Source organism: Bos indicus, chromosome 8, assembly GCF_029378745.1.
Source record: "Bos indicus isolate NIAB-ARS_2022 breed Sahiwal x Tharparkar chromosome 8, NIAB-ARS_B.indTharparkar_mat_pri_1.0, whole genome shotgun sequence".
In the NCBI taxonomy this organism is placed as follows: Eukaryota; Metazoa; Chordata; class Mammalia; order Artiodactyla; family Bovidae; genus Bos; species Bos indicus.
Genome location: NC_091767.1, coordinates 73,119,044 through 73,145,459, shown reverse-complemented (window position 1 = coordinate 73,145,459; position 26,416 = coordinate 73,119,044). Strand labels below are relative to the sequence as shown.

General features: G+C 42.3%; 1 protein-coding gene across 1 annotated transcript in view; it reads left to right on the top strand.

Annotated features, from left to right (window-relative positions):
• EBF2 (EBF transcription factor 2) overlaps window positions 1–26,416 on the top strand; it is a 222,170-nt gene that overhangs the window by 158,148 nt on the left and 37,606 nt on the right. Inside the window, exons 8-10 of the mRNA XM_070794947.1 lie at window positions 14,439–14,556; window positions 16,114–16,244; window positions 17,180–17,306. Of these exons, the coding sequence (XP_070651048.1) occupies window positions 14,439–14,556; window positions 16,114–16,244; window positions 17,180–17,306 (376 nt within the window). The remainder of the gene's footprint in view (window positions 1–14,438; window positions 14,557–16,113; window positions 16,245–17,179; window positions 17,307–26,416) is intronic.

Here is a 26,416-nt window from a genome sequence, read left to right as displayed (position 1 = left end):
ATATGAAACAAAACCAGAGATAGTAGGTAGTTATGAGAATGAGCTGAAGGAATGGTAGCTTAGGAATTCCTAGAATATATACATATATATATATATAGTCTGAATTTTATAAATATATATAAATATAATCTATGTATTATAAATTTATACTTATATGTATAATTCAGAATGACAAATATAATAATTTTAAAACATATGGACAAATAACTTCAATTCTCTACCTTTGGTATAGAATCAAACATAGATTTAATCTGAAGTATTTTTTTTTTTTTTGGGTGGAAATTTTGATCTGAGCAGAATAAAAATACAAAATATTTCTAACCAAATCATGGATCCAAGCAAACTCTCTCTCCTCTCTCCTCTCTCCTCTTCCCACTCTTCTCCAAACACTGGTAGAACCTAGGTTCCTTTTCCAAAAACCATCAAATAACAAAATCATTATATCACACATTTTCCAACCTGAACCAAACCTCTCTTTCATTCAATTCAAGTTCTAACTATCGTGGGTATATAAAATATTTATTGAAACATAAGAGTTTTAATTCTTTTTTGGGCTCAGACCCCTTTGAGAATTTCATATAAGCTATAGTTTTGTCCCAATAAAAAGCTATGTTTCAACAAAGTTACATTTAAAATTACAAGGGTTCCCAAACCTCTTAAAACATCTCTGAGAAGTACATGGACCCCTGATCTAAGTAAATGAAATTTATCTGATACCCAGTGGACATCCTCTATGTAATTTAACCCTTACAATAGGGACCTGTCCATTCTTGGCTTTAAAGACCACCTGTTCCCAGATGCCTCCTGGATCCATATCATCAGACTTTTCTCCCTTCTCTGGAGCTGTAGAAACCCAGCTTTACCTCCCTCCTGTGCCTCTTCTCTTAGATGACTAATGAACTCATGCTCAAGGCAGAACTCAGTCCCACCTCCCTGATCCATGCCTTCCTCAATTATTATTAAAGCGTCACTCCCTCCTGCTAAGTATCTATAAAATCCACCTCCCTCTCCTGAAAAACTGCCACAGACCCTTGTCTCTCCTCCTTTGTCTAATCTATCCTCAGCACGGCTGCCAAAGTGATCTTTTAAAACATGTCTGCTGCTGCTGCTGCTAAGTCGCTTCAGTCGTGTCTGACTCTGTGCGACCCCATAGACGGCAGCCCACCAGGCTCCCCCGTCCCTGGGATTCTCCAGGCAAGAACACTGGAGTGCGAGTAAAACATGTCACTCCTCTGCTTAAGTATGTTATACCTATCTCCTGTCTGTGGACAAAAGCTTGGATATGAAAGGGCATGGCTGAGAAATAGCTTCATAACAGGCAGGCTTCTGCCATGCACCCCACCTAATGCTTCCATATGCCCCCCACCCATCAGGCACACGTCACTAATTTCTGTTCCACGTGGAACAGACTGCTTAGAGACTTCCCATGTGTTCACCCTTCTGCCTGGGAAGCCTTAACTCCTCTCCAGTCTGTGACTTCTGCTTATTTTTCAAGATATACCTGTCACCTCTTCATTGAGGCACTTTTTAAAAGAAATTTATTTTATTGAAATATAGTTGATTATAATGTTGTTAGTTTTTGCTATACAGCAAAGTGTTTCAGATGTGTGTGTGTGTGTGTGTGTGTGTGTGTTAGTTGTTCAGTTGTGTTCGACTCTTTGAAATCCCAGGGACTGTAGCCACCAGGTTCCTCTGTCCATGGAATTCACCAGGCAAGATACTGGAGTGAAGAACAAAAAAAAAAAAAAAAAAAAAAGAATACTGCAGTGGGTAACCATGCCCTTCTCCAGGGAATTTTCCCAGCCCCAGAACTGAACCTGCATCTCTTGCATTGCAGGAGGATTCTTTACCATTGAGCCACCAGGGAGCTCCCCGCTCAATATATATATATATATATATATAAATATATATACACACACATATATATGTGTATATATATATATGTATATGTATATATACATATATGAATACATATATGTATATATATGTACATGTATATATATGTATATAGTTTCATATTCTTTTCCATCGCAATTTTTTTTTTTGGTTGCACTGGGTTTTTTGTTGTGGCTAGCACTAGGGCTTAGTTGCTCTGAGGCACATGGGATTGTGGTTCCCTGACCAGGGCTCCAACCTGAGGCCTCTGCATTGGAAGGTGAATTCTTAATCACTGGACCACCGGGGAAGTCCCTCCATTTCAATTTATCACAGGATATTGAATATAGTTCCCTGTGCTATACAGTTGGATCTTGTTTTTGATCCATCCTAGTTGTAATAGTTTGCATCTGCTAAGCCCAAACTCCCAATTCATCCGCCTCCCCCACAGTGAGGCACTTTTGGACTTTTCCTGGCGGACTTATTGGTTCTTGCTTCTGTGCCAACATACTTCTCTACAAGCTTCTACTAATGCCATTGATCACATTGCCTTGCAATTATGATTTGTCTAAGAGGCTATGTGCTGCTTGAGGGTAATTGGCATGTTTTATTTATATTTTTATTTTTTCCCAATGCCAGTCATTCTTTGGAGCTCCAAAAATGGTCATTAAATGAATTAAGAGAAGAAAGAAAGAAAAGGAAGGAAGGAGCAGAGGAAGGAAAAAAAAGAAAAGGGCCCCCAAAGTATATCTAAATCCATGGACCATGAAGGCAGAAAATCACTTCCGCCCTCCTTGAAATGGAACAATTAGGTAACACGCAGATTAACAGCTCGGTAAAGGAAAGGTAAAGAAATTAATGTCTAGTTTAAGCTGACAGGCCTGTTAAGACATAATGAACCCCATTCTTTATTTCTCTGAATGGTGGGTGGAGAGCGGGCAGCTGGAAAACCCAGAGAAAAATCAAGCCATTTTCTTGGAAGACTCAGGCACGTTGTCATTTCCCACATTCAAGTCCTAAAACATAGTAGAAGTTGACAACAATCAGGACTTTTGTTGCCAATTCACTCTCATAGACAGGCTGCCTGGTTCTGCTCCAAGTTATAGTGAAAACACAGATGCCCTCTTTCATTGATTCATTCACCCAACCAATGCTGTTGAGGAAATTCTATGTGCCTGGCACTATCCTAGGTGCTGGAAGGATATGTGTGTGTGTTTGGTCAATAAGTCATGTCTATTTCTTTTGCAAGCCCGTGGACTGTAGCTCTCCAGGCTCTTCTGTCCATGGGATTTCCCAGGCAGGAATACAGAAGTGGGTTGCCATTTCCTTCTCCAGGGGAGGTTCCCAACCCAGAGATCAAACTCACATCTCTTATATCTCCTGCATTGGCAAGGGGGTTCTTTACCACTAGTGCCACTTGGGAATCCCTTCCCATCATATGGGCAGCACCAACTGGTACATTACTCATTCTGGAGTTGGTGGCAGGTTCCTCGGATCTCCAACTCCAGAATCATTTAAAATGAATCCCTTCGCACTTGTAGCTTTATTACTGGGATAAATATTCTTACTGTCATTTGCTGAATTTTTCTGGGTGACTCTCAGATGTCTCAAGTTCACCCTTACATAGTGCTTAGCTGCTCAGTCATGTCCAACTCTTTGCGACCCGATGGATTGTAGCCCGCCAGGCTCCTCTGTCCATAGGATTCTCCAGGCAAGAATACTGGAGTTGGTTGCCATTTTCTTCTCCAGGGGATCTTCCCAACCCAGGGATCAAACCCAGGTCTCCCACACTACAGGCGGATTCTTTACCATCTGAGCCACCAGGGAAGCCCCTACCCCTACATTATTCCCTTTTTAATAATACAAGAGGCCCACCAAAGCAATCATTTTCTTATATAGCTATACCAGTGAGAGAAAAGAGATACATATACAGGTCTTGCCATCCCTTGCTTCAAGAGATAAGAGGTCAAAAGTTGTGGACGGGGGCATACATTTCAGGTGAAAGAAAAGTCATGGGCTTCCCTGATGGCTCAGTGGTAAAGAATCTGCCTGCCAACTCAGGAGATGGGGGTTTGATCCCTCAGCCAGAAAGATCCCACATGCTGCAGAGCAACTAAGCCTGTGCACCACATCTGCTGAGCCTGTGCTCTAGAGCTTGGGAACCACAACTACTGAAGTCCACTTGCCCCAGAGCCCATACTCCCATACTCCACAACAAGAGAAGCCATGGCAGTGAGAAGTCCGAATAGCAAAACCCCGCTCACCACAAGCAGAGAAAAGCCTGCATAGCAACAAAGACCCAGCAAAGTAAAAAATAAACAAAATTATTTAAAAAAAAAAAAGGCAAGAAGTCATGTCCGGACCCAAATTGGCTGAATTGATGTCTGTCTGGTTATGGGAATCTGTACACAACCCTGGGCCTGTTGGAAGGACCCTCATTGGAGGGTTCCTGGAGGAGCTGGGGAAGGGTTGGTGCTTTGTCAGGACATGCTGAGCAGGTCTGGTAGACCTCTGAGAAAGAGAGCAGGAATGCACGGTGGTCAGAAGACACTACAATCTTCTCCATCAGCATGGAGAATGGAAGTGAGGCGTGTGAGGGCGGACTGACATCATTGGAATCGCTGGATAATCTGGGAAGCCTAGAGCCTATGAGTGCAACATGCTGGATGCACCCACCACATAGAAACAATGGGGCAGTTCGCATGGATAGATGGCAGAGACCCTTAGTCTGCACAGCTGGGCAGCGGTCATTCGTCTATTTGACTGATCGACATGAGAGCAAAGGGCAGGGCTGCTCATGTCTTGGAACAGGGCCAGGCTCCATCCAACAAACCCGTATGATTTCCTAAACCTCAGTTCTTATATAAAACCTTTTCATGGCACCACCATCTATTTTCCTTAAGTAAAAAAATGGTGAATGTTTCTCTCACACCGTGGAAGAGGGAAACGAGAGTTTAAATTAACTCCAAATGCTAAAAATTTAATACAGCGCCAGCTGCCTGCAGGTTTCTTCAGTTCAAAATCTCTGAGAGCAGGAGCCACCCCAGCTGCTCTGTGATCTCACCCACCATGGGAAGGCTGCGGGGCTACTGAGCCACACTTTTCAAGCACGTAATGAAAACCACTTGACTTACGGCCTCTCTGATCAACAGGTGAGTCCATTATCTGGTGGGAGAACAAACCAGAGAGTCCAAGTTAAGAAAGAATAATTATCTATTAGGAGTCAGGGGAAAAAAAAGAAAAACCACCACCACCTCTGAGGGTTCAGGGATCTTTTGCTCAGCCTAATGTTTTAAGCTTAGGGAAAGCTTGCTGTGGGTTACTTCAAGCTTTTGTCTGTGGGATGAATCTGTCCACCCCTCATCCCCTGCTTTTGATATCTCAAATGGGGACAGGAATTAGGGTTTAAGAATTTTGACCAGTTCACATAAGAAATGGGTTTTGAATTATTTGTGGGAGAAAATGGAGAGAAATAAAAGCAGGTTGTTGCCTCTATAACTCTTGGGAAATTCCATGTCAGACTTGAGCTGTGTGGTGCTTAGTTGCTCTGTCGTGTCTGACTCTACGACCCTATGGGCTGTAGCCTGCCAGGCTCCTCTGTCCATGGGATTTCGCAGGCAAGAATACTGGAGTGGGTTGCCATTTCCTCCTCCGGGGGATCTTCCCAACATTTTAAGAGACTCAAATCTGGGCACTAAAACCAACCCTTGAACATATTCCAGGACCATCAGATGCAGAACTTCCTGGAAAGGAAAGTTTTCTTAGTTTTGCAGTAAGAGTGCATAGATTCTTAAGCTTCTCATGGAGCCTACGTGTTCCTGGATTTTGATGGATACCAGGTGATTCACAAGGTCCCTGAGGACAGCATTTGGGGAAAAAGACTGGCCCAGCCAAATCAAGAACTGCATCAAATGTGTTAAGGCTCCTCTGTGGCTCTCAAAATGTTTGCCAGTAAAACACTGCCCTTGACCACAACCATCCCACTTGGTGTACCTTTCCGATGGGAAAAGCAATGACCTCGATGGAATACAATGAGGTGAGGTGGATGTTGCAAGTATCAATATCTCTGGCCTTTGGGATGAAGGGAAATTTGGTTGTAAAGCAGGTTAACGACCTTTGGGCTTCCTGATGACCTAAAAGGCAGGTTGAGGACTTCCTTGGTGGTGTAGTGGATAAGAATCTACTGCCAAAGCAGGGACACGGGTTTGATCCCTGTTCTGGAAAGATCCCACATGCTGCAGAGCAACTAAGCCTGTGTGTCACCACTACTGAGTCTGCACACCCTAGAGCCCACGAGCCGCAACTATTGAGCCTTCATGCTGCAACTTCTGAAGCCCGCCTGCCAAGATCCTGTGCTTCACCAAGAGAAGTCCAAGCACCACAGCTAGAAAGTCGCCCCTGATTTCCACAACTAGAGAAAGCCCGAGTGCAGCAATGAAGACTCAGCACAGCCTAAAGTAAATAAATAAAGCAGTGTGTAGATGTCGAAAAAAAAAGAAATAAAAAATGTTTAAAAAGCTGCCACTTGATGTCTGTACATATTCAACTGGGTTTTTTTTTTTTTTTTTACAAGCAAGCTCTAAAAGGTGTCCATCCTAAGCCAAATTTGCCAAAATATGCCAGCAGAAATGTTCTTTGGCATATTGCCCCACTTAACGCCAATTAGAATTTTTTTTGCCAGAATAATCTTTTCAGCAACCTTGAATGGCATAACAAGTTTTGCAACCCTTCAAGGCCCATCTCAGCTCTCATTTCCTTGATGAAAATGTTGGTTACTGCCCTCAGTGCTGGTTAATTTTCTTACCTTTGGACTCCTAGAGGATGCAGTGGCCACATAATTCAGTCCTCAATTATGTATTACCATATAGTAATACTTCCTGATTATGTGTAGTGTTTGCTCTTTTTTTTTTTTTAATATTTATTTATTTGGCTAGGCTGAGTCTTAAGTGCAGCCTGTGGGATCTTTGTTTCCCAACCAAGGATCGAACCCAGGCTCCTTGCTTTGGGAACTTGGAGTCTCAGCCACTGGACCATGGGGAAGTCCCAGTGTGGCATTTGTTCTGCTTTATTGATTGCATGCTTCCCTGGTGGCCGAGATGGTAAAGAATCTGCCTACAATGCAGGAGATCTGGGTTCAACCCCTGGGTCGGGAAGATCTCCTGGGAAGGGAATGGCTACCCACTCCAGTATTCTTGCCTGGAGAATTCCATGGAGAGTGGAGCCTGGCAGGCTCCATGGGGTCACAAAGAGCTGGACATGACTGAGCGACTGACTCACATGGATCAGTTGCATAGTAAGCACTGTGAGGCAGTGACAGTGTTCTGTAGGCCTGCATTGCATGTGGCACAGTGCCTGGAAGGTCACAAAATGCCTCTGACTCACTGAAACACAGAGCTGTCTGGTGACTTCAGAACGTATCTTCTCAGTACTTAGGTCATGAATGCCATGGCCCCCCTCCCTGGCTGTGAGCAACTCCAGAACGCCCCACATCTGTCTCAACAGCAATCAACTTGGCATTCTCTCGATTGCTACTTGATACTCAACTGAACAGAAAATGTAGCCTCGGGGAATATGAAACAACAGCAATTGCTAAGAATTCTGGGAATTCCTTTAAAAAAAAAGATGACAGAATCCATACTTACGGGGTATGTAGGTGTTTAAAGGTAATTTTGGAGACTCTGGAGTCTAGTAACAAAGAAGAATCCGGGCTTTAAATCTGGCTTGAAAATATGATGTGTGCCAAGAATAAAAGGTAGAGGGAAACAACTTGCAGTAGCCAATTTGTTTGTTCTTTGCCTGGGTTGAATTATGGAGGCTTAGACAAAATTGTTTCATCAGATTCCCCTGGTCGAATGTGAGAATTCGCCAGGGTATAAAAACATCAATGGAGTATTTCTTCTCACAGTGTGGACTCCCAAATCTGATCGCCCACCACAGCCAGAAGCCTGTCTTGATTTTCTCTGTCCCTTTAATGGTCTCTGTGTCTCTTTCCTCCTTCCACAGGTGGAAAATAAAATCCCACATAATAGTTATGCTTTGGGAAAGCTGAAATAACATATAGAGCAACTGAACAGTTATAAGGGAAAAGCACATCATGAATTTAATTCCATTTCCAGATGTAAAATGTCATAAAGAATTTTTTTCCATGCTTGGCAAAATAACAGGAATTTTTGAGGCCATTTTATTTAGCTTGGTGGGTGCATGTTTATAAGTAGGTATCAGAGCCTTCCACTTCGAGTGGGCTATCAATGCTACATACTGTAACTTTACTTAGATTAAACTACCATAGGCCCCCACCTTCAGCTAGAAGCTGCATGTTGTTATTATTGTTCGTTGCTAAGTCATGTCTGACTCTCTGAGACCCCATGAACTGTAGACCACCAGGCTCCTCTGTCCATACCCTTGTTGAAATGGAGGGGAAATGTATCTGACTAATGGTAGAATCGGGTGTATTTTCAAAGCCAGAGCTCTGATCCATTCAGGGAGGTTTCCAGCCAACGTGATGATTCTCCAGCGACTTACAGAGATAGACACTGGGTTTCTCGTCTGTTTCAAAGAGCAGACCAGTTAATCATTCCACACATTTTTCATTTTGACTTCTCTTTTTCTTTTACCCTCTTGTGTGAGACTTAGGGTCTTTGTAGGAACACCTGGGTATGAGCTGAGAAAGCTTGGCTGGGAATAGGATTCAAGCTGATCTCTGACTCAACTCAATGATACAGTTACAGAGTTTTGAGAAGCATAGATTTTTTTTTTTTTTTTTTTCAGTGTGATGTTCCAAAAATCCATAGACATTTCAGAGTGAGGTGTAAAAATAACTCTCTTTGTGACCCCATGGACTGCAGCCCGCCACTCTGTCCATGGGATTTTTTTCAGGCAGGAATACTGGAGTGGGTTGCCATTTCCTCCTCCAGGGGATCTTCCTTACCCAGGGATCAAACTGAGTCTTTTGAGTCTCCTGCATTGCCAGGCAGGTTCTGCACCGCCTGGGAGTGCCCAGAATAACCCAAGGGTGGGAGCAAATCAGGGTGGTAAAAATCCTGCTGTTACGTGATATCATTTCTGATACCAAAGGAACAGCTCCTCTATTGGAAAACTGGTTGTACAGGCAGATTAACAGATGGGCCCACCAAAAGGGTAACTCCCACCATGGCCTGTTTTAGGCAGGAAGGAGCTCTTTACAACTCAGCTCCTTTGCATAAATTATTAGAGTAGGGGTCACAGGATTGCTCTTGGGTGATGAGAAGAAAAATATAATGTGAGAAAGCCATCCATTTTCTTGAGAACTTTGAGTGGTCTGCTAACACAGTTATAGCTTTTGTTCTTACATTACCTTTTTTTTTTTTTAAGGGGAGACACAAACGTTTTACTGATGTTTCCATTTCTGTATATTCAGCTAAAACTCCCATTTAATTGGATGATTCAAAATGGAATCTGTACTGTCACTGTGCCAACTGCTCCAGTTGGTTCCTATTTATTGATCTGGTCTCACTAAAAATGAGAGATGGCGCTAAGCAAAAATGAGGAATGGCAAAATGTGGAAAGTTACTCTCGCTGTAAAAAAATGAAAGTGATTTCTGTTGATCCCTATTTCTCCTTCTCAGCACCTTGACTGAAAGCAACCGAGTCTTAAATGATATTTGTGTGAATGTTGCTATTTAGTCGCTAAGTCGTGTCTGACACTTTTGCAACCTCATGGACCGTAGGCCAACCGGCCCCTCTGTCCATGGGATTTCCCAGGCAAGAATACTGGAGTGAGTTGCCGTTTTCTTCTCCAGGGGATCTTCCCAATCCAGGGATTGAAACCAAGTCTCCTGCATTGGCAGGCAGGTTCTTTACCACCGAGCCACCCAGGAAACCCGTTTGCATGAACATCATTAGTTATTGTTTATGTGTTGAGTTGAAGCGTGCCAGTGGAGGACAGCCAGCACCTACAATGCTTAGTTTTCAGATCTGCAGGCCTTCCTACTGGAGCTTTGAGTTGAAATACAGATACACTGACTCTGAGAAACAAATGAAAGCTGTCACTGGTGTCAACAGCAAAAGCCGGAGGTCCATCCCATACAAATTATGGACATCTGTATTCCTAATTGTCATCCTTTTGGACCGTGCCAGTGAAACAGCAATGCCAAGAGAGTCTGAGAGCTTTAGAAAAACCAGGTATAAGGTTTAGGTGATAGGAGACATTGATGAGACCGAGAAGACCTTTTGGAAGGAATTCTATCCATGTGTTTGTTAAAATACTCGAGATTTTCTAGTTTCAGGTACCTCCTAATGGCACGCTTTGTCAATACTCCACTTGCTACTTCTAAGACAGATCAGTTTATGATCTTAGAAGAACAAGTGGTATGGATGATTCTAGGATCAGAAGATCGTTGGCAAAGATGCCTACAAATAGTTAACAAGGTAATGGTAAGAAATGTTGACCTTGATTTGTTTGGCTAAGATGTAAAGATTTTTGAAGGTCAAAGGTGTCCTTGTGTAGTGTTTTGGAGTCTAACTGTGTCTGACCCTCTAACATTAAGCTGCTGTGGCCTGCAGTTTTGAAGAGTGAAGCAAACCAGGGGGAAAGGGAGAAGGGGGAGAGAACAGGAAATGGAGTGAGGTGTTTCAGGAAGTTGTCAGGGGTTGACTGATTGATTCCAGATGGGAAAGGTCAGCCTTCATGACCCAGGAAATACTCACTGGGGGAAAGAAGTTGGCTTGTGGAAGGGGAAGGCCTGGGAGGGAGACGATGCTGGAATGCACAGTCCACTTCCTTCAGTCTTCAAACATTCAGAAACTTTAACTTCTCTGAATAGAATAATATCGGTGTTGTCATCGTTCATCAGAAAACAGTGAAGGAAGTTAAATTGGAAGCTTTGAGTGTACCAAATGTATCTTTGCCTCCCTCATGTATTTCGTTCTTTCAGAAGGAGAAGGAATGCATGGAAAAGTCAGTATTTGTGTGTGTCTCCACGTACAAGAACAACAACCATTCCTTAAAAGAAAAAAAAAGAACAACAACCAAATATGTCTGGTTTCACATGATGGAGTTTGTGTATCAAATCCTTTACATTTTGCAAATTCAGTTAAATTGGCAGCCCTTCCTAGATACCTCACTGTCTTAAGATATTTAGAATATTAAAAACGGGGACTCGCCTCATATCGATATATATACAGCCACACGCACATACATTTGGACATAATTTAAAATCTTGTAATAAATTTTGCAGACACTGAAATAATTCAGGTTAATTCCCTTGCTGTCAGGAGAGGCCAGCGCTAGCCAGCAAGAGATTAAAATTTATTTCCATTGTTAATAGAAAATAATGAAGTGCATCTGAACCATCAGGGTATGTCATTCGGGAAATGTTCTCTTTGGAACTGAATCTCACTCCACCCAAATGGACAATGATGAAATCAGCTGGCTCAAAAAAGCCCCATATTTTGTGGCAGGAATGCACAAGGAGCATGAACGTACAGTATAACAAGGAGCCTGTGGAATGAATTAAAGCGGTCTTGGGGAGAATGCTCTTCATGTCCACATAATCCTCACCTGGGCGGGCGTTCCCCTCCTTGTGCCCAGCACAGCTCATTAGCAGTGAAAGCCTGAAGTACCCTCTGTTTTTTTTTCTCCCCCAACAGATGAGAGCAATGTCCATTCACACACACAATTTATAAAATTGATCCGATTCCTCATTTTTTCCCTCCATCTTCTCCTATTATTTTCAGAGGGTAAACAGAGACAGAGGTGGTTGCTTTCAGCCTTCGTGCTCATCTTAACTCTGGGAACCAGGAGACCCTCGGCTCCTCCCTCCCTTTGACTGCGACGCCACCCTCTGCTCTGCTGAAAGGCCCTGTAAGAGTATGTGCCTTATGTCCTGGCAGAAAGTGATGCAGGTCTCTGCCTTATGGTGGCCACTGCATGATAGGAACTTTCTGGAAGGCCTTTCCCCAGACTCTTAATATGTTAACAAGGACACAATTGAAAACAGATTTGGAGGTAGACGGCTGCATCCCTGAATTGTGAGCAATTACACTGATAGTAATTTTCTGAATGACTATGGAGGCTCCTTTAAGTTCTGATTTCACAGTGAGCAGGGCCATGAAACAGGTAGTGAATTCACTAGTGGAGAAGCTAAGTGTGGGAGACACACTCGTCGACTAGGAACATATCGTTCTGTGGTCTTACAGTCTCCAAGGCCTGATGTAATAATACCCGATATATAGCAGACAGTGACCACTGTATCTAAGTTAATAAATGCAGCCCACTGTGTCCATGTAAAAACTTCTGAATGCCACTGTCATGCTCGTGGCACCAGGCTAGGTGACATACTTTGTGGGCTCATAGTTTTAAGGGTTCTTCCAAATCCTTATTATATTACAATATATATAAAAAATTTTTACTTCATTGTACATCAGAAACTAACACAGTATTGTAAGCAACTATACCTCAATTGAAAAAAAAAAAAAGATGCCATCTGAAATCCTATTTGAGGTTAAAAAAAAATCAGGAGAGTATTGCTTGGAAAAGTGTATTGGGTAGGACGGACTGAAAGGAGGCCCAAATAACTTTCTGGGGAGACAGAAATGTTTTATATTGTGATATGGTGTGGATTACCTGGGTATATCCATTTATCAAAATTGTACAGTAATTGCATGTAAATTTCACTTAAAAAAAGACTCATTATGTTTATTTTGTTCGTTTCAAATAATTCATGGTAAAGAGATGTGACATGCCATTGAGTGAATCTTGTTTTGTATTAATATAAAATATTACCTCTTAAGAGGTAAGGCAAGGTCCAGGTTTGTCCCCTCTCTATTTAATAAGTAAGGAAGTGTGTGCTAAGTTGCTTCAGTCGTGTCCAACTCTTTGTGACCATGTGAACTGTAGCCCACCAGGCTCCTCTGTCCATGGGATTCTCCAGGCAAGAATATTGGAGTGGCTTGCCATGCCCTTCTCCAGGGGATCTTCCCAACCCAGGGGTTGAACCTGGGTCTCCTGTGTCTCCTGCATTGCAGGCAAACTCTTCAAGGGTGGGCAAAAAATTCCAAGTAGAGTATCAGCGAGTTTAATTTGGGAGTGGACATATCTATTTAATCTCTTTCCTCAGGTATATATATATATATATATACTTGAGTATGTATATAAGAAGTTCCTTTCTCAAACACAAAGAATTGCCACATGTAACTAACAAGTGACTCACCTTCCTGGGTCAGTAAGTAGGTGGTGGATATGCCCAAGTCCATGCATTTCTGCTGTGTTTTCCCACTGCTCCAGCCTTGACTGATCACCACCTCTTTGAATTTCCCTTGCACCCTGATCTGCAGCACACACAGAGAACTCAGACCGACCTCATTCTATGTGCTGCTTGTTTTACTTGTTCGTCATGCTCCTCCAGCATGAAAGTAAGCTCTGAGGGTAGGGACCATGCCTTGTGGGGGTTAATTCCCCCTCCTGGAACCTTCTCTTGCCCCAGAGCTTAGACTATTGGAGAGGCTCCATGAGTAAAGTTCTGTGTCCTGTTGACTGGTCAAACAAGGCGGGAGTAAGGCCACGAGGATAGGAACTCATCCATGAATGTTTCACATGTATTTTCTCATTTTATTCTTCTTTTATCTCATTCAGCCCTCAAGATAGGCAATGTTGTATATGTTTTACAGACTGGGAAGTGGAGATCCAAAAAGGTTAAATAATCCATCTATATAGTCCATGGAATTCTCCAGGCCAGGATACTAGAGTGGGTTGCCATGCCCTTCTCCAGGGGATCTTCCCAACCCAGGGATTGAACCCAGGTCTCACACATTGCAGACAGATTCTTTACTGTCTGAGCCACCAGGGAAGCCCAAGTAATCCATCAGAGGTTCTCAATTGGAAGGAGCAGGCATGGGATTTGAATTCAGTTCTCTTTGACTGCAAATCCACACCCTTCCACTATGCCACACCCATCTCTTCCCTTTCATCTGGTTAGATACTAAATGTCCTACATTTTCAATACTGAATTCCGCAACTTTACTTTCTCACCCAAAGTCTGAGCATCTTAGTCGCTGCTGTCTGGTATGGGAGAAACCAGATATAGCTCATCAGGCAGTACATGCATGATGAGTACTGCCCAGCACTACTTGAGCACATGTCAGATGTTCAAGAACCCACTACTGAGAGATGACCTCCCAGCTGGTGTTTCCATCTTAGCTTCCCAATCAGACACAATCAGCTCCTTGTTGTGACTGCAGCCCAAGGGTCACCTGGGAATGATGGTCCAAGTCCTTTGATTGGGATGAAGTTTCTAGAAGCTATGGGCAGATTGCCAACTTCCCCACTTCCTCCCCTGGGCATAGTTTGAGCACAAATAGGTGACAACACATGGGTGAAGGGTGGCCTCTTTTTCCATAATGCTTTGCCATGGTTACAGGAGGAGGAGAACCCATTCAGATGCCAAGAGCGGGGCTTGTCCCTAAATTCTGGTCCATCTCTCATTAGCCACATGGAAGCCTGACGAAACAGTTTTGTGACTTTTATGACTTACTGAGAAATTAACTCAACCCCTTCCCCCCCCATCCTTTTTCCTTGAAATCTGCAGGTCGTATTGTCAACAACAGTGAATGTGGATGGACATGTGCTGGCTGTTTCTGACAACATGTTTGTTCACAACAATTCGAAGCATGGACGGAGAGCCAGAAGGCTGGACCCATCGGAAGGTAGGGCTGTGCTTTCCGGAGGGACTGAGCCTGGCAGACAAATGACGCTCTTCACAAAGTTTTCCTGGTTTGAATGTGAAATTGATGTCTCTGAGTAGGAGTGGAGAATGTCCGCAAGACTGAGTGGATTTTAAAATTTCAAATGAAGCTGTAAACATTGACTTCTTCCTGCTCTGTTATGACCCCCACACATCTCCCAGCCAGTATTCAGGCCCTTGCCACTCTCTGGCTCTCTCATTCAGTCCTGTCAGTTTTTCTTTCTCTCTCTCTCTTTATTTTTTTGCTAGATGGGCATTTCAGGCAAATGTAGTGCTATGACATCTTAGTTAAACAGGAACATTACCATGCCAGACATGTATGAATAAGTGTCAGATGTGCGCTTAAACAGATTGTGGGCAAAACAAAACAATGTGCAGAATGAAACTGACACTAATTGATTTTTGTTTGCTTGGACAAGAAAAAATCATGGTCTGCTCTGGGTAATTTTTCCAAGTGCATTAAAGTAATTAGGAATACCGGTAACAGTTAAACTTCAAGTTGTCCGAAAAATTAAAGTATATCAAGGAAGATAACTGACAAACCTAAGCAAATCCCATCCAAGTTCTTTTTTGTGTACGCTCCCCAACTCATTGGTGTAAGAAGCTCTTGTAATACAGAATGAATGGCTAAGTGAGGCTCCTATTTTTGTGTATTGTCTTGGTGTATACTGCCCACCAGCCCCCACCCCAACTCAGCCCTTAAAATGTGTCTTGTATCATTTCAAATAGGAATTAATGAACTGAAAGAAAATGATTGAATCAGTAAAGAATTTGGAGTGGTGTTAATTCTCCCGCAGCGGGCACTGAAAGGGGAGAAGAAAATCCCAGGGTTCAGAACTAGGAACCCATCCAGTTTCTTTTGACTGATTGGATGTGATTGACTGGCTGTTCAAAGGGGGCTCATGTTTTTGGAGTCCTGCCAAAGTTCTCCTCCACCTCTGACCCTGTCAGCTCTGGAAATGGAGTGATGGATTGACTTTAGTTATGGCCTGAAAACCATATTGGGTTCCTGTTGGGATGTAAAGTCCAGAGGCCTCGAACATATGGAAGAAGGGAGGGAAAATCCTTCCTGCAAAGTTAGGAAAGTGATTAGAAATTGTCTCTTGATAGCGCCAGAGAAAAAAAAGAGTCTTCAACTATGGTAGATTTTACTTTTTCCTTCTTTCTCTAGCACATTAACAGACCTTGTAAATCTTAACATCTTGAGGCAGAGGAGGTGGGGAGAGAAAAGGGATTTACACATTTCCAGTGTGATCAACTTATAAAATATGGGGAAAAACAACAGAGTTTTAAAAACACCCTTTGCACAATTAGCTAAGTGTTTTCATATATAGTGGTCAACTCATTAGGCTTTAATGACCTGGTGAAAACCAACAACCAATTAAGGAATGACGGCAAGTCAGCAAAGCTCAACTTGAACTTCTTAGATAACCAAGAGCTTTCAAGAGCAGTCAGTCCCCGAACTCCAAACTTCAACCACCAAAAGACAGACTTGACTTTTTCTTTCCTATCTTTTTAGCAACTCCATGCATCAAAGCCATTAGCCCAAGTGAAGGCTGGACCACTGGAGGAGCCATGGTCATCATTATTGGGGACAACTTCTTTGATGGCCTCCAAGTGGTGTTTGGGACCATGCTTGTATGGAGTGAGGTAGGCAAAGGCAACTCACTTCCCTGATTTCCTTTGTTTTGATCTGGGGAAATTAGTAATTCTGCAATGTCAGCAACACGAACACACACACACACACACACACACACACACACACACACACACTACTGAGTACCTATTATAAGTGGGGTACTGGGATTAAAAGACATGTAAGCCACAATTTCCTGCAGGCATGGATCCCTTAAAAAGAAATATTCACTGTAATAAGTATTGTTTATAATTGTGAAAAATTAGAAATTGGCTAGACATTGGGTACTAGGAGAATGGTTAAATAAATAAAGTATCATCATTTACTTTAAAATTATATTTGAAAGATTTCTAATTACACAGGAAAAGGGAACATGCTTACAATATAATGCTAAATGAAAAAAATCAGGACAACAGTATCTATGGATGTAAAATGTGATTATATAACACATCCTTAGATAAGTACTGGAAATGTGCCAAAGATGAATAATGGCTATCTCTGGGTTATGCAATGGTAACATTTTTTTATTTTTCTCTAGTTTCCAATTTTTCTACTGTGATGAGAAAGAAACAAGACAAGTTACAAAAAGATATATAACAGTGCTAAGTTGGATATGGAAATTGCCAAATCCATCTGTGAGGTCATGGCAGTGTAGGAATTAGGGGAGGGAATGACTACACGGATGGGGGTTAGGTGGACACAGGAGGTTGGGGGCGGGTACTTGAGCTGGGCTAATAGGAAGAGAAGGATAGACAGGTTGGATTGAAAGGTAATTCCAGGGTAGGAGGCAGAAGCACTTGAGACACAGGGACAGGGTGTTCATGGCACAAGGGGTGCCGTGAGTGCACCAGGTTGCCCTGGGAGACAGCAGTGCACGAGGCTTCTGTGTTCAGTATATCCGTGGTAATGTATACTAAATACTTTATTTCCCTGCCTATTCATTCCTCAGCTAATAACTCCTCATGCCATCAGAGTGCAGACTCCTCCTCGGCACATCCCTGGGGTAGTAGAAGTGACATTGTCTTACAAATCCAAACAGTTCTGCAAAGGAGCTCCAGGGAGGTTCATTTACACAGGTGGGTAAGAAAATTATTCCAAGGGAGAGTGGTTCCTGGTTCACTTTTGCTCTGGTTCCCAGCCTATCCACTTTATAATCATTCTAAGGTTTATAGGTCTTTCTACTGGAGTGGCAAGAGTGGGCTGGGTCATAGGCATTGAAAGGGGATGTGTTGATCTAATGCTGTGTTTTATGTAAGCAGTTTCTGCACAGTCTGGGAAATGGTCATGGCAGCTCATTTCAGGATTCCATCCTTATGAATTTAACTCAGCTGGAACCATGCTAGAATAGACTTTTGTCCAAACAAATCAGATAAAATATTTGACAGAGTTGCTGGCTATAACGAAATTTTCTTGAAAAGGATTCAGGAAAGTTGCCTAATGATGCTGCAGAGGGATTCAAATTATATTAAAACTTTATGAAAGTAGAAATGATCTAATTGGTTCAATATTTATTGAACGCCTACATTGTATCTACTACTTTTTTCCAGGTGGAAGGTACAATAACATAGAAGACATGGTCCCTATTTGGAAATTTAGAAACTATTGGAGAAGGCAACAGAGCAGCTGGCGAATTAAGAGTGTTCAAATTGTTTAGTATTTCCAAAGAATGGAATATGAATTTCACAAAAAGGGAGTTTACTATGAACTAGAGTAGAGGGATGGGGTTCAAGGAGGAGATGATACTGAAGACCATTTTTAAGGATGGGAGGATTTGGATAGGCAAAGAGAAAAAGGAAGCGTATTCCTCCTATGGGAGTCTTAAGTGCAAAGACGCAGAGGATGAGGTGAGTTGATGTCTGGAGGAAAGAAAAAGCTGGTTCAACAGCTGTGGGGATCCATGAGATGGAACTCAGACTAGAACTTAGCTAGGCAGAGCAGGAAAGGAAACCTGAGTTAGTTGGGGAACAGCTGAAGGCAGGGAGACCTGCTAGAATATTGTTGTTTAGTCCCTAAGTTGTGTCTGACTCTTTTGCGACCCCATCGACTGTAGCCCGTCAGGCTCCTCTGTCTATGGATTCTCCAGGCAAAGAATACTGGAGTGGGTTGCCATTTCCTCCTCCAGGGGATCTTCCTGACCCTGGAATTCAACCTGCTTTTTGTGCATTGGCAGACAGATTCTTTACCACTGAGCCACCAGGGAAGTCAGAATATTGTTACTCTGAACAAAAAAATAAGAGGTATAGGGAAAGAAGTATAGAAATCATCAAGAAAATATACCTGACCTGTTATAAATTTCTAATAATATTATTTTATAGTGTTTTCTTCCTCATTTGGACTTAGCCTCCTATTATTATTTAAGTGTAAATTGTTTGATTAGCAATCAATTAGGAGTAGAAGGAAAAGGATGATTTTAGGTATATGTTTAACATTTTGTTATTGAGTTTTCTCTCCTGAGATAGGCATGTCTTGGTTGGGTTACTTGCAATAAAATATTTATAAAATATTTACTATTCTAGCTCCCAAAGGGATACAGCTTTTTCAGTCATTCAAATGGACATTTACTACATGCCTACCGTGGGCTAGCACAGTTCTAGGCTCTGGGATATAAAAGTGGGCAAGATAAAGCCCTCCATCTTAATAAACCTTGCCTACTGTAGACAGAGACAGTCAACACAGAACATACATGATATAATTTCAGACAATGATAAGGAAGGGATAGAGAATGAGGGAGGGTCTCTCTGAGAAAGGAACATTGAGCAGAGACGTGTTTTGAAGGGAAGTGAAGTCTCTCAGTCGTGTCTAACTCTTTGCGACCCCATGGACTGTAGCCTGCCAGACACCTCCTGGGATTTTTCAGGCAAGAATACTGGAATGGGTTGCCATTTCCTTCCCCAGGGGATCTTCCCGACCCAGGGATCGAACCCAGGTCTCCTGCATTGCAGGCAGACTCTTTTACCATTTGAGCCATCAGGGAATCCCAAGATACGTGTCGCAGGTGTGGAAATCTGTCCCTACCCCCCTTATCTCTTTGACCTCCTCTCCTGTCCATTCACATTTCCTCTGTCCCTAGGCCTCCTCAGGGCTGTGTTTTCTGTGTGGTTCACCATTGTTAGCTAGAATAGCACCTGGCAGTCAATCGGTTGGGGGCAAATGTCCTAGACAGAGAAAAGATGACAGTCTGAGAGGCAGGGATAAGCCTGGCATCATTGGGGAAGAGCAAGAATGCCAGTGTGGCTGGAGTGGAGTCAATGGGAGATGAGGTGGGAAAGGCAGGTAGGACAAGGGGTTTGCAAGGGAAAACTCTGAGGATGCCAAACAAGGGAGTAGTCAGCATTCAGATGGGATTTAAAGCCACTGGGCTGGATGAGAGGCCATGGAAAGGAGTATAGCTACAAGATGGAAGAGGTCTAAAGATGGCAGGTGCATCAGAAGCGCTAAGTGTAGGGCTCAGGAAAACAAGGAGGAGCCTGTGAAGGACACAGAAATGGAGTGGTCAGTGGGTAGGATGAAACAGGAGCTTGGACTGTCCCTGGAGTCAGGTGAGGAATGGGTTTCATTTCACACATAGAGTTTTGCTTTCTCAAATGCACCCACTGTAATATGGATGACAGGTCTGCCCTGTAAGGTGATAGGCAGGATGAATAAAAACTGCATTGCAATTAATCCTCAATTCTCTTCCGAAGTAACAAACAAGCAATACTCAGTGGGGCTATAGATGTTTGGGGCCATATGTGTTTACATGTGCATACGTGTGTGTCTGTGTAAATGTATAACATTCCTTCAAAAGCAGAGGTTGTCATCCTTGGTTGCACTTTAATGCATCAGTGCTCAGTCTGGATCCCAGACTAATTAAATCTGAAGTTCTGAAGATAGGACCCAGGTAACCATGTAATCTATATATTCAATAAACAAACATCAGCTCTAAATTATCACTCAAGGCACAAAGTCAGTAATATCAGTGTTCCTCTAGCAGCTTACAGTTCTAGATAGAGAGAGAGAGAGACACCTGTAGATTATAATAGTCATGCTGAGTCCTAAAAGAGATATAAATCCAAAAGGGGCTATAGGAGCACTGAGCAGGGGTGGCCCACTTTGGGAAACCAAGGAAGGCTTTCTGGAGGAGCTGACCATAGAGTGACATTTCAAAAGTAAAGAAGGAACTTGCCAGATAGAATAGAGGAGCCTAAATGATTCACAGAAAACACAGTGCTTGGTTTAAAAAAAAGAAAAGGAGCCCACACAGTAGTAAAGATAATAGATTTTATGTTACCTGTAAATCTAATTTTAAAGATAATAAGACATCAAAGAACACTGGATCAAACTCCATCTGTTGCAGATGAGAAAGCTAAGACCCAGGGAGAAATGACTTGCCTGTTCAATTCAAGGTGGAGTCAGAACAAGGACTCAGGTCTCTGGTTATCCTGCCTGCTGACCTATGTTTAGCAATGCAGTGTCGGCACATCATAGGGTAGCAAGGAGTAGGACATGACTGAAGTGACTTAACATGCATGCACATCAGCAAAGAGTTCTGTTTTCCTTATGTGCTGAGACATGGTTGACTTATTCCTAAAGCAAGCATCAATTGAACATGCCCTGCCTTGGTCTGTTGTATTTGCTGATTTCCATGGTGCAGGTACTGTCACCAGGGCTGATTTCAAACTACCAATATGACATCAGCTGGCTCACAGCATTCCTGAAAAGTCAACAACCTGCTCTCACAAAATGGTACAAGCCAGGTGTAGAACACCTGTGCATGGAAAGCATTTGACATAGAGAGTAGCTATAGCTTATTATTGGAAAGGTGTGTATTATTAGTGTTATCATCATGGAGGCTGACTTGAACAAGCAATTACAAATGTGATGAGTGATAGAGGATGCTGGGGATATATATCAGAGGAATCTTAAGCCAATGGAGAAGGTTAAGGACAGTTCAAACACAGGAAACAGTACGTGCAAAGGCCCTGGGGTGGGAAAGAATGTGGGATGTATTTGACGGTAACTAGGAACGGGGAAGAAAGAATGTGAAAGAGAGGTTGGGTTCAAACTGGAAGAGAGGTTGAACCTGCTTGTTTGGCTGCATCCCAAGTGCCATGGGGAGCTATTGGAATAGTTTAAAGCTGGGAGTGCCATGGTCAGATTTGCCTTTTCAAGGAGCCTTTTAGCTGCAGCAGAGAGAATGGTTTGGAACCTAGGATGGATTCAGGGAGGTCAGTTTGAGGCCAGTGTGGTGGCCCCAGCCAGAAACGATGGCAGCTTGGACTAGAGTGCTGGTGGTGGGGACAGGCAGAAGTGGATGAAATTTAGGAGGTAGCATTGACGGGACTTGATGATTGATTGGATGGGGTGAAGGTTGGGGAAGGAAAGGGAGGGAGTGACTCAGGTTTCAGGTTTGAAAAATTGGGTGGGTATAGCTTAGAAAGTGATTTTTTAAAAAGGTATAAAGTGCTGAGGGAGTTCAGAGGAAGGACAAAATACTTCCAGCTGGTGGAGAGGTGGGAAGATTTAATATTGTAAAGATGTCAATTAATGAATAAATTTAACACAATGCCAATCAAAGGACCAACAAAATGTTTGGGGAAAACTTTACAAAAGTTCACCTGCAAAAATAAAGGTGTTAAAATAGGACCCCTCATTTTGAAAAATGAGAGGGCTTTGCCCTACCAGACTTTAAAACCTATGTTAAGTTTCGGTAATTAGAAGAATATGGGATTTTGCAGGAACACACAGAAATGTCATGCAACAGAAGAAAACACTTAAAAATAAACAGTTTTTGTGCACACAACTAGTACAAATACAGAAGTATTTGTATGGGTGAGGAGACATCTCAAGTCAAAATGGAAAATATGGAATTTTTAACAAATGGTGTGGGGCCAACTAATTAAGCATTTTAAAAAGTTATATATCTAATTTCATATCACAAAATGAAGCATACTTGAATTAAATATTTTAATTAAATGTAGGCATTAATTAAAATTTTTTAATGTAGGCATTTAAAAAAATTATTATTCTTGAGCCTTGCTAAAAGCTTGATCCCAAAGACAGAAACCACTGAGCATAAATATGTGATTACATGAAAAGAAAATGTTTGCATGTCTAAGTTTCAATTATTAAATCAAAAAGATAAGGACAAACTGAAACCATATTTGTTATCTATGACATATTATCCTACACATAAAAAATTCATTTACTTGTTGAGCAAAGTTCATTTTATGCCTACTCTTTGTCAGCCACTACGTTATACATTATGGATAAACAAGTGAATGTTAGAGGTCTTATAAATTAAGGGGGAAAAACTCTCTAAAAGCTAGTAAGGAACATCAGGAGTTAATTCAGGAAGGAATATAATCAAGCAATAAACATGTTTATAAAAATCCTAACCACATTAATAATCAAATAAAAGCAAATTAAGGCAACTACAGGATAACATTTTTTTTTCCTATCAAGGTGGCAAAGATTTTTTTTTAAACAAATGAAAATACCTACGTTGACAAAATTAGAAGAAAGTGGGGGTTTTCTAACACACAGTTCTCCACTCTCAGGAGAGTACCTGATGGTACTAGCCTTAAAAAAAGAAAATGTATGTACCCTTTAACCCAACAGTTCTACTTTTAGGAATATATACTTGGGAAACAATTGAGTTTGCCTGAAGGTTGTTTATTCTGAAGCACTGTTAATAAGCACTGTTGAAGCACTGTTAACAGGACTGAAAAACTGTAAACAATCATAAATAACAAAACATCCTTATACTGAAAAACAACTTAGATATTAAAGTAATGCTGTGGGTGCTCAGTCGCTCAGTCGTGTCCAACTCTTTGCAACCCCATGGACTGTAGCCCACCAGTATCTTCTGTCCATGGGATTTCCCAAACAAGAATACTGGAGTGGGTTGCTATTTCCTTCTCCAAAAGCAATGCTGTGGATGTATATTTAATTACATGAAAGACATTGGTGATATATTAAAAAAAAAAAAAAGCTTAAAAACTGTATGTACAATATGGTCTCTGGAGATGCAAGAGAGTCGAATTGGATTGCTCGGTTGGGAAGATTCCCTGGAGAAGGAAATGGCAACCCACTCCAGTATTCTTGCCTGGAGAACCCCATGGACAAAGGAGCCTGGTGAGCTACAGTCCATGGGGTCACAATGAGTCAGACACAACTGGGCACACGTATGCACGCACGCACACACACACCAATCATGCTGGACCCTGTTCCAGGCATATTGCACTCTAATCTTTTGGGAGGGTCTGAGAATCTGTATTTTAAACAAAGAAATGAGTTTGGGAATGCTGAGTCCTGCTCATCAGGCTGCTGCAGTGACTTCCTGGCTTGTAAAGTATTTGACAACACGGGGCAGTTCTTTTCAGACTGAGTCATTACCCCACAAACACAATAGTATTTACTCATATGTGGAACTTTCTAGAAAGAAACTCCAAAAGCAGGAGGTGGGCAGGAAATTTCCAGCAAACCTCCCCTCCCTCAGCCCTCACCCCACCACTCACATCTTATGGATTGTGGTCCAACTGTTGATGGTTTCCGTATCCAAGGACACACCACCACAATAAACCCAAGCCTATCAGATGGGACTTACCTGGTATAATTAGGCAAAAATGCAGTAATCAGCTCCCCATGGTTGTTGCTGCCAAGTACCGCATAAACAACATCAGGGCTCTGAAAAACAACACGTTTTCTTCGCACATGTAGGAAGGTCTATTTTCCTCCAACCACCACGATTTACTGAAGTGCAGCTTGCTGCTTCAGAGTCAAGAGCTCCACGCGAGCATCCAGCTCATCAGGAAACGTCCCGCTGCCTCTGTCTGCTTTGAGACCTAGAGGTGGTACCAACCAAGGCTTGTGAGCGGGGAGAGGTCCCCTACTCCATGGGCCGACTTTGCTGGAGAAACTAGCAGTGGAGAAAAATAATCCTGGTAGGGGGTACCCAGTGAGACCACGGTTACTTGTTTTTTCAGGTAACCATGGTTACTGCATCTTAAGGATGCAGAGAGAGGAGGTCTGTAGCAAGGCATTTGAGAATGGAACTCCACTTTGTCATTAAACTTGAGAGAACTTAGCCCTGGAGTGGAAGACCGTCAGTGACAGAGTTTAGAGATCTGGATTTGAGTCCAAATTTTATGACAAATCCCCTAACCATTCTTTGCCTTCATTTTCTTTTTAAAATTTATTTATTGATTTATTTATTTTTGGTTGTACTGGGTCTTTGCTAGTTGTGGCGTGCGGGCTTCTTGTCGTGGAGCCTGGGCTCTAGCAGCACAGGCTCAGTAGTTGCGGCGCATGGGCTTTAGTTTCCTGTAGCATGTGGAATCTTCCTGGACCAGGGATCAAACCCATGTCCCCTGCATTGACAGGTGGATTCTAATCCACTGGGCTACCAGGGAAGTCCCTCACGTTAGTTTTCTAACCTAAAAATTGGAAGATATTTATCTCACTGGGAATATGAAATGTAGATATGCAAGTATATTTTGTATAGAAATACACAGATATGAACAAAATTTACTATTGTAAGTGTTTGGCTGTGGGATACATAATTTCTATGATGAGTTCTCTTTGGCTTCCTTCCTCACTGCTGTTTGATCAAGGGTGGACTTTTTTGCTGGCTTCCCAGGTGGCTCAGTGGTAAAGAATCTGTCTGTCAATGCAGGAGACACGGGTTCGATCCTCTGGCGAAGGAAATGGCAACCCACTCCAGTATTCTTGTCTGGAGAATCCCCTGGACAGAGAGCCTGGTGGGCTCCAGTCCACAGGATCACAAAGAGTCGGACACGACTTAACGAGTAAACAACAGTAGACTTTTTTGCATGTGTTCTCTACTGTAGAAGGTGAACTCTTGAAAGACCCACCTTATCATGCCTTTAATATCTGAGTCTGGATTAGAAGTCAGGGTTTTTAGGTGACAGAGAAGGCCAGGGCAGCCAGAGAGCATGTGTGCTCTCTGCAAGTGGTTTGAAGGGAAATGAGTTTTCAAAGGAAGAGCCGATTGGGCCCAGCTGGCTCACGTGCAGGCCAAAGAACTGCTTCCCAAGGTGTGTGGTTGAATATGGAAGCTTCTGGCTATGGAGACACCTATAGAAACCAAACAATTCACGTCAACTCACCTCCTCCCCAAAACAATCCTTATCTTTTATTGGTTTGCCAAAAAGTTCTTCTGGGTTTTTCCATAAGATATCATGAAAAAATAGCTTGTGGAAAAACCTGAATGGACTTTTTGGCCAACCCAATACTGTAGCACAAACAAAGTATTTGATTACTCTGTTCATTATTTGGGAGCAGGTGTTACTCAACGAGAAAGTAGACAAGATCAGGAAGCAGTTGGGTGGAGAAACAAAAAGCCTAGGTTATTCCATGGCCCCCCCAAATCATACCCTGCACAGTCCCCTCCCTGGGGCTGGGCATGGGGTTCCACTGAGCCACACTGCACAGATGTGCACACTGGATTCAGATGTTAATAGCTCACCCACATCACATTTCTTTTTTTTCCCTATAGCATTATCCTGAAAAAAAAAAATTCTCATTTAAGAAATGAATCTGATTTTTAGTTAAAAATACCCAATTCGGATATCAAAAACTGGCCTGAGTACAATTGTTCCCTGTTTGCACTAGAAACAGGTTGGATGAATAGCCCTCCTGGTAACCTGCAGTTTTACTGAAGTTGCCTCCACCCCCATCGCCTATAAAATTTGGATCCATCATTTGGCTGAGCCTGAGGAATGATGTCTCCGTTGGAAGCCCCAGAATAGGGGGCCGTTGTTTTGCTAGAGACGTCCCAGCCTCTTAATGGCCTGGTGCTCTCAGCTATAATATTCTAAATACATATTACAGAGAGCAGAGCATATTCATAACTGCTCCGTGGTGGCATTTAGATTTACCCTTGAAATTTATCTTTAATTTTTACAGTTGTCTCCTTAACCATGTATATTACTCCCTTCTTCAAACAATCTGTCTTGCTGCTGCAGTTTTTCTTGAAACCAAAGCGTAATTAAATATTAAATTAATATTTCATTTAAAATTAAATATCAGAGGCTTCCATCTAATCTTTCACTTGTGCACTGCTGGTTCTCACCTCGTGTTCTTGTTCCTATATCCACAAAGGCAGGTACCACTTCTTAATAATGTGTTCCTATATTATCTTTGTTCTTTTTTTTAACAATTGGTGACACTGAACCTTTGCTAC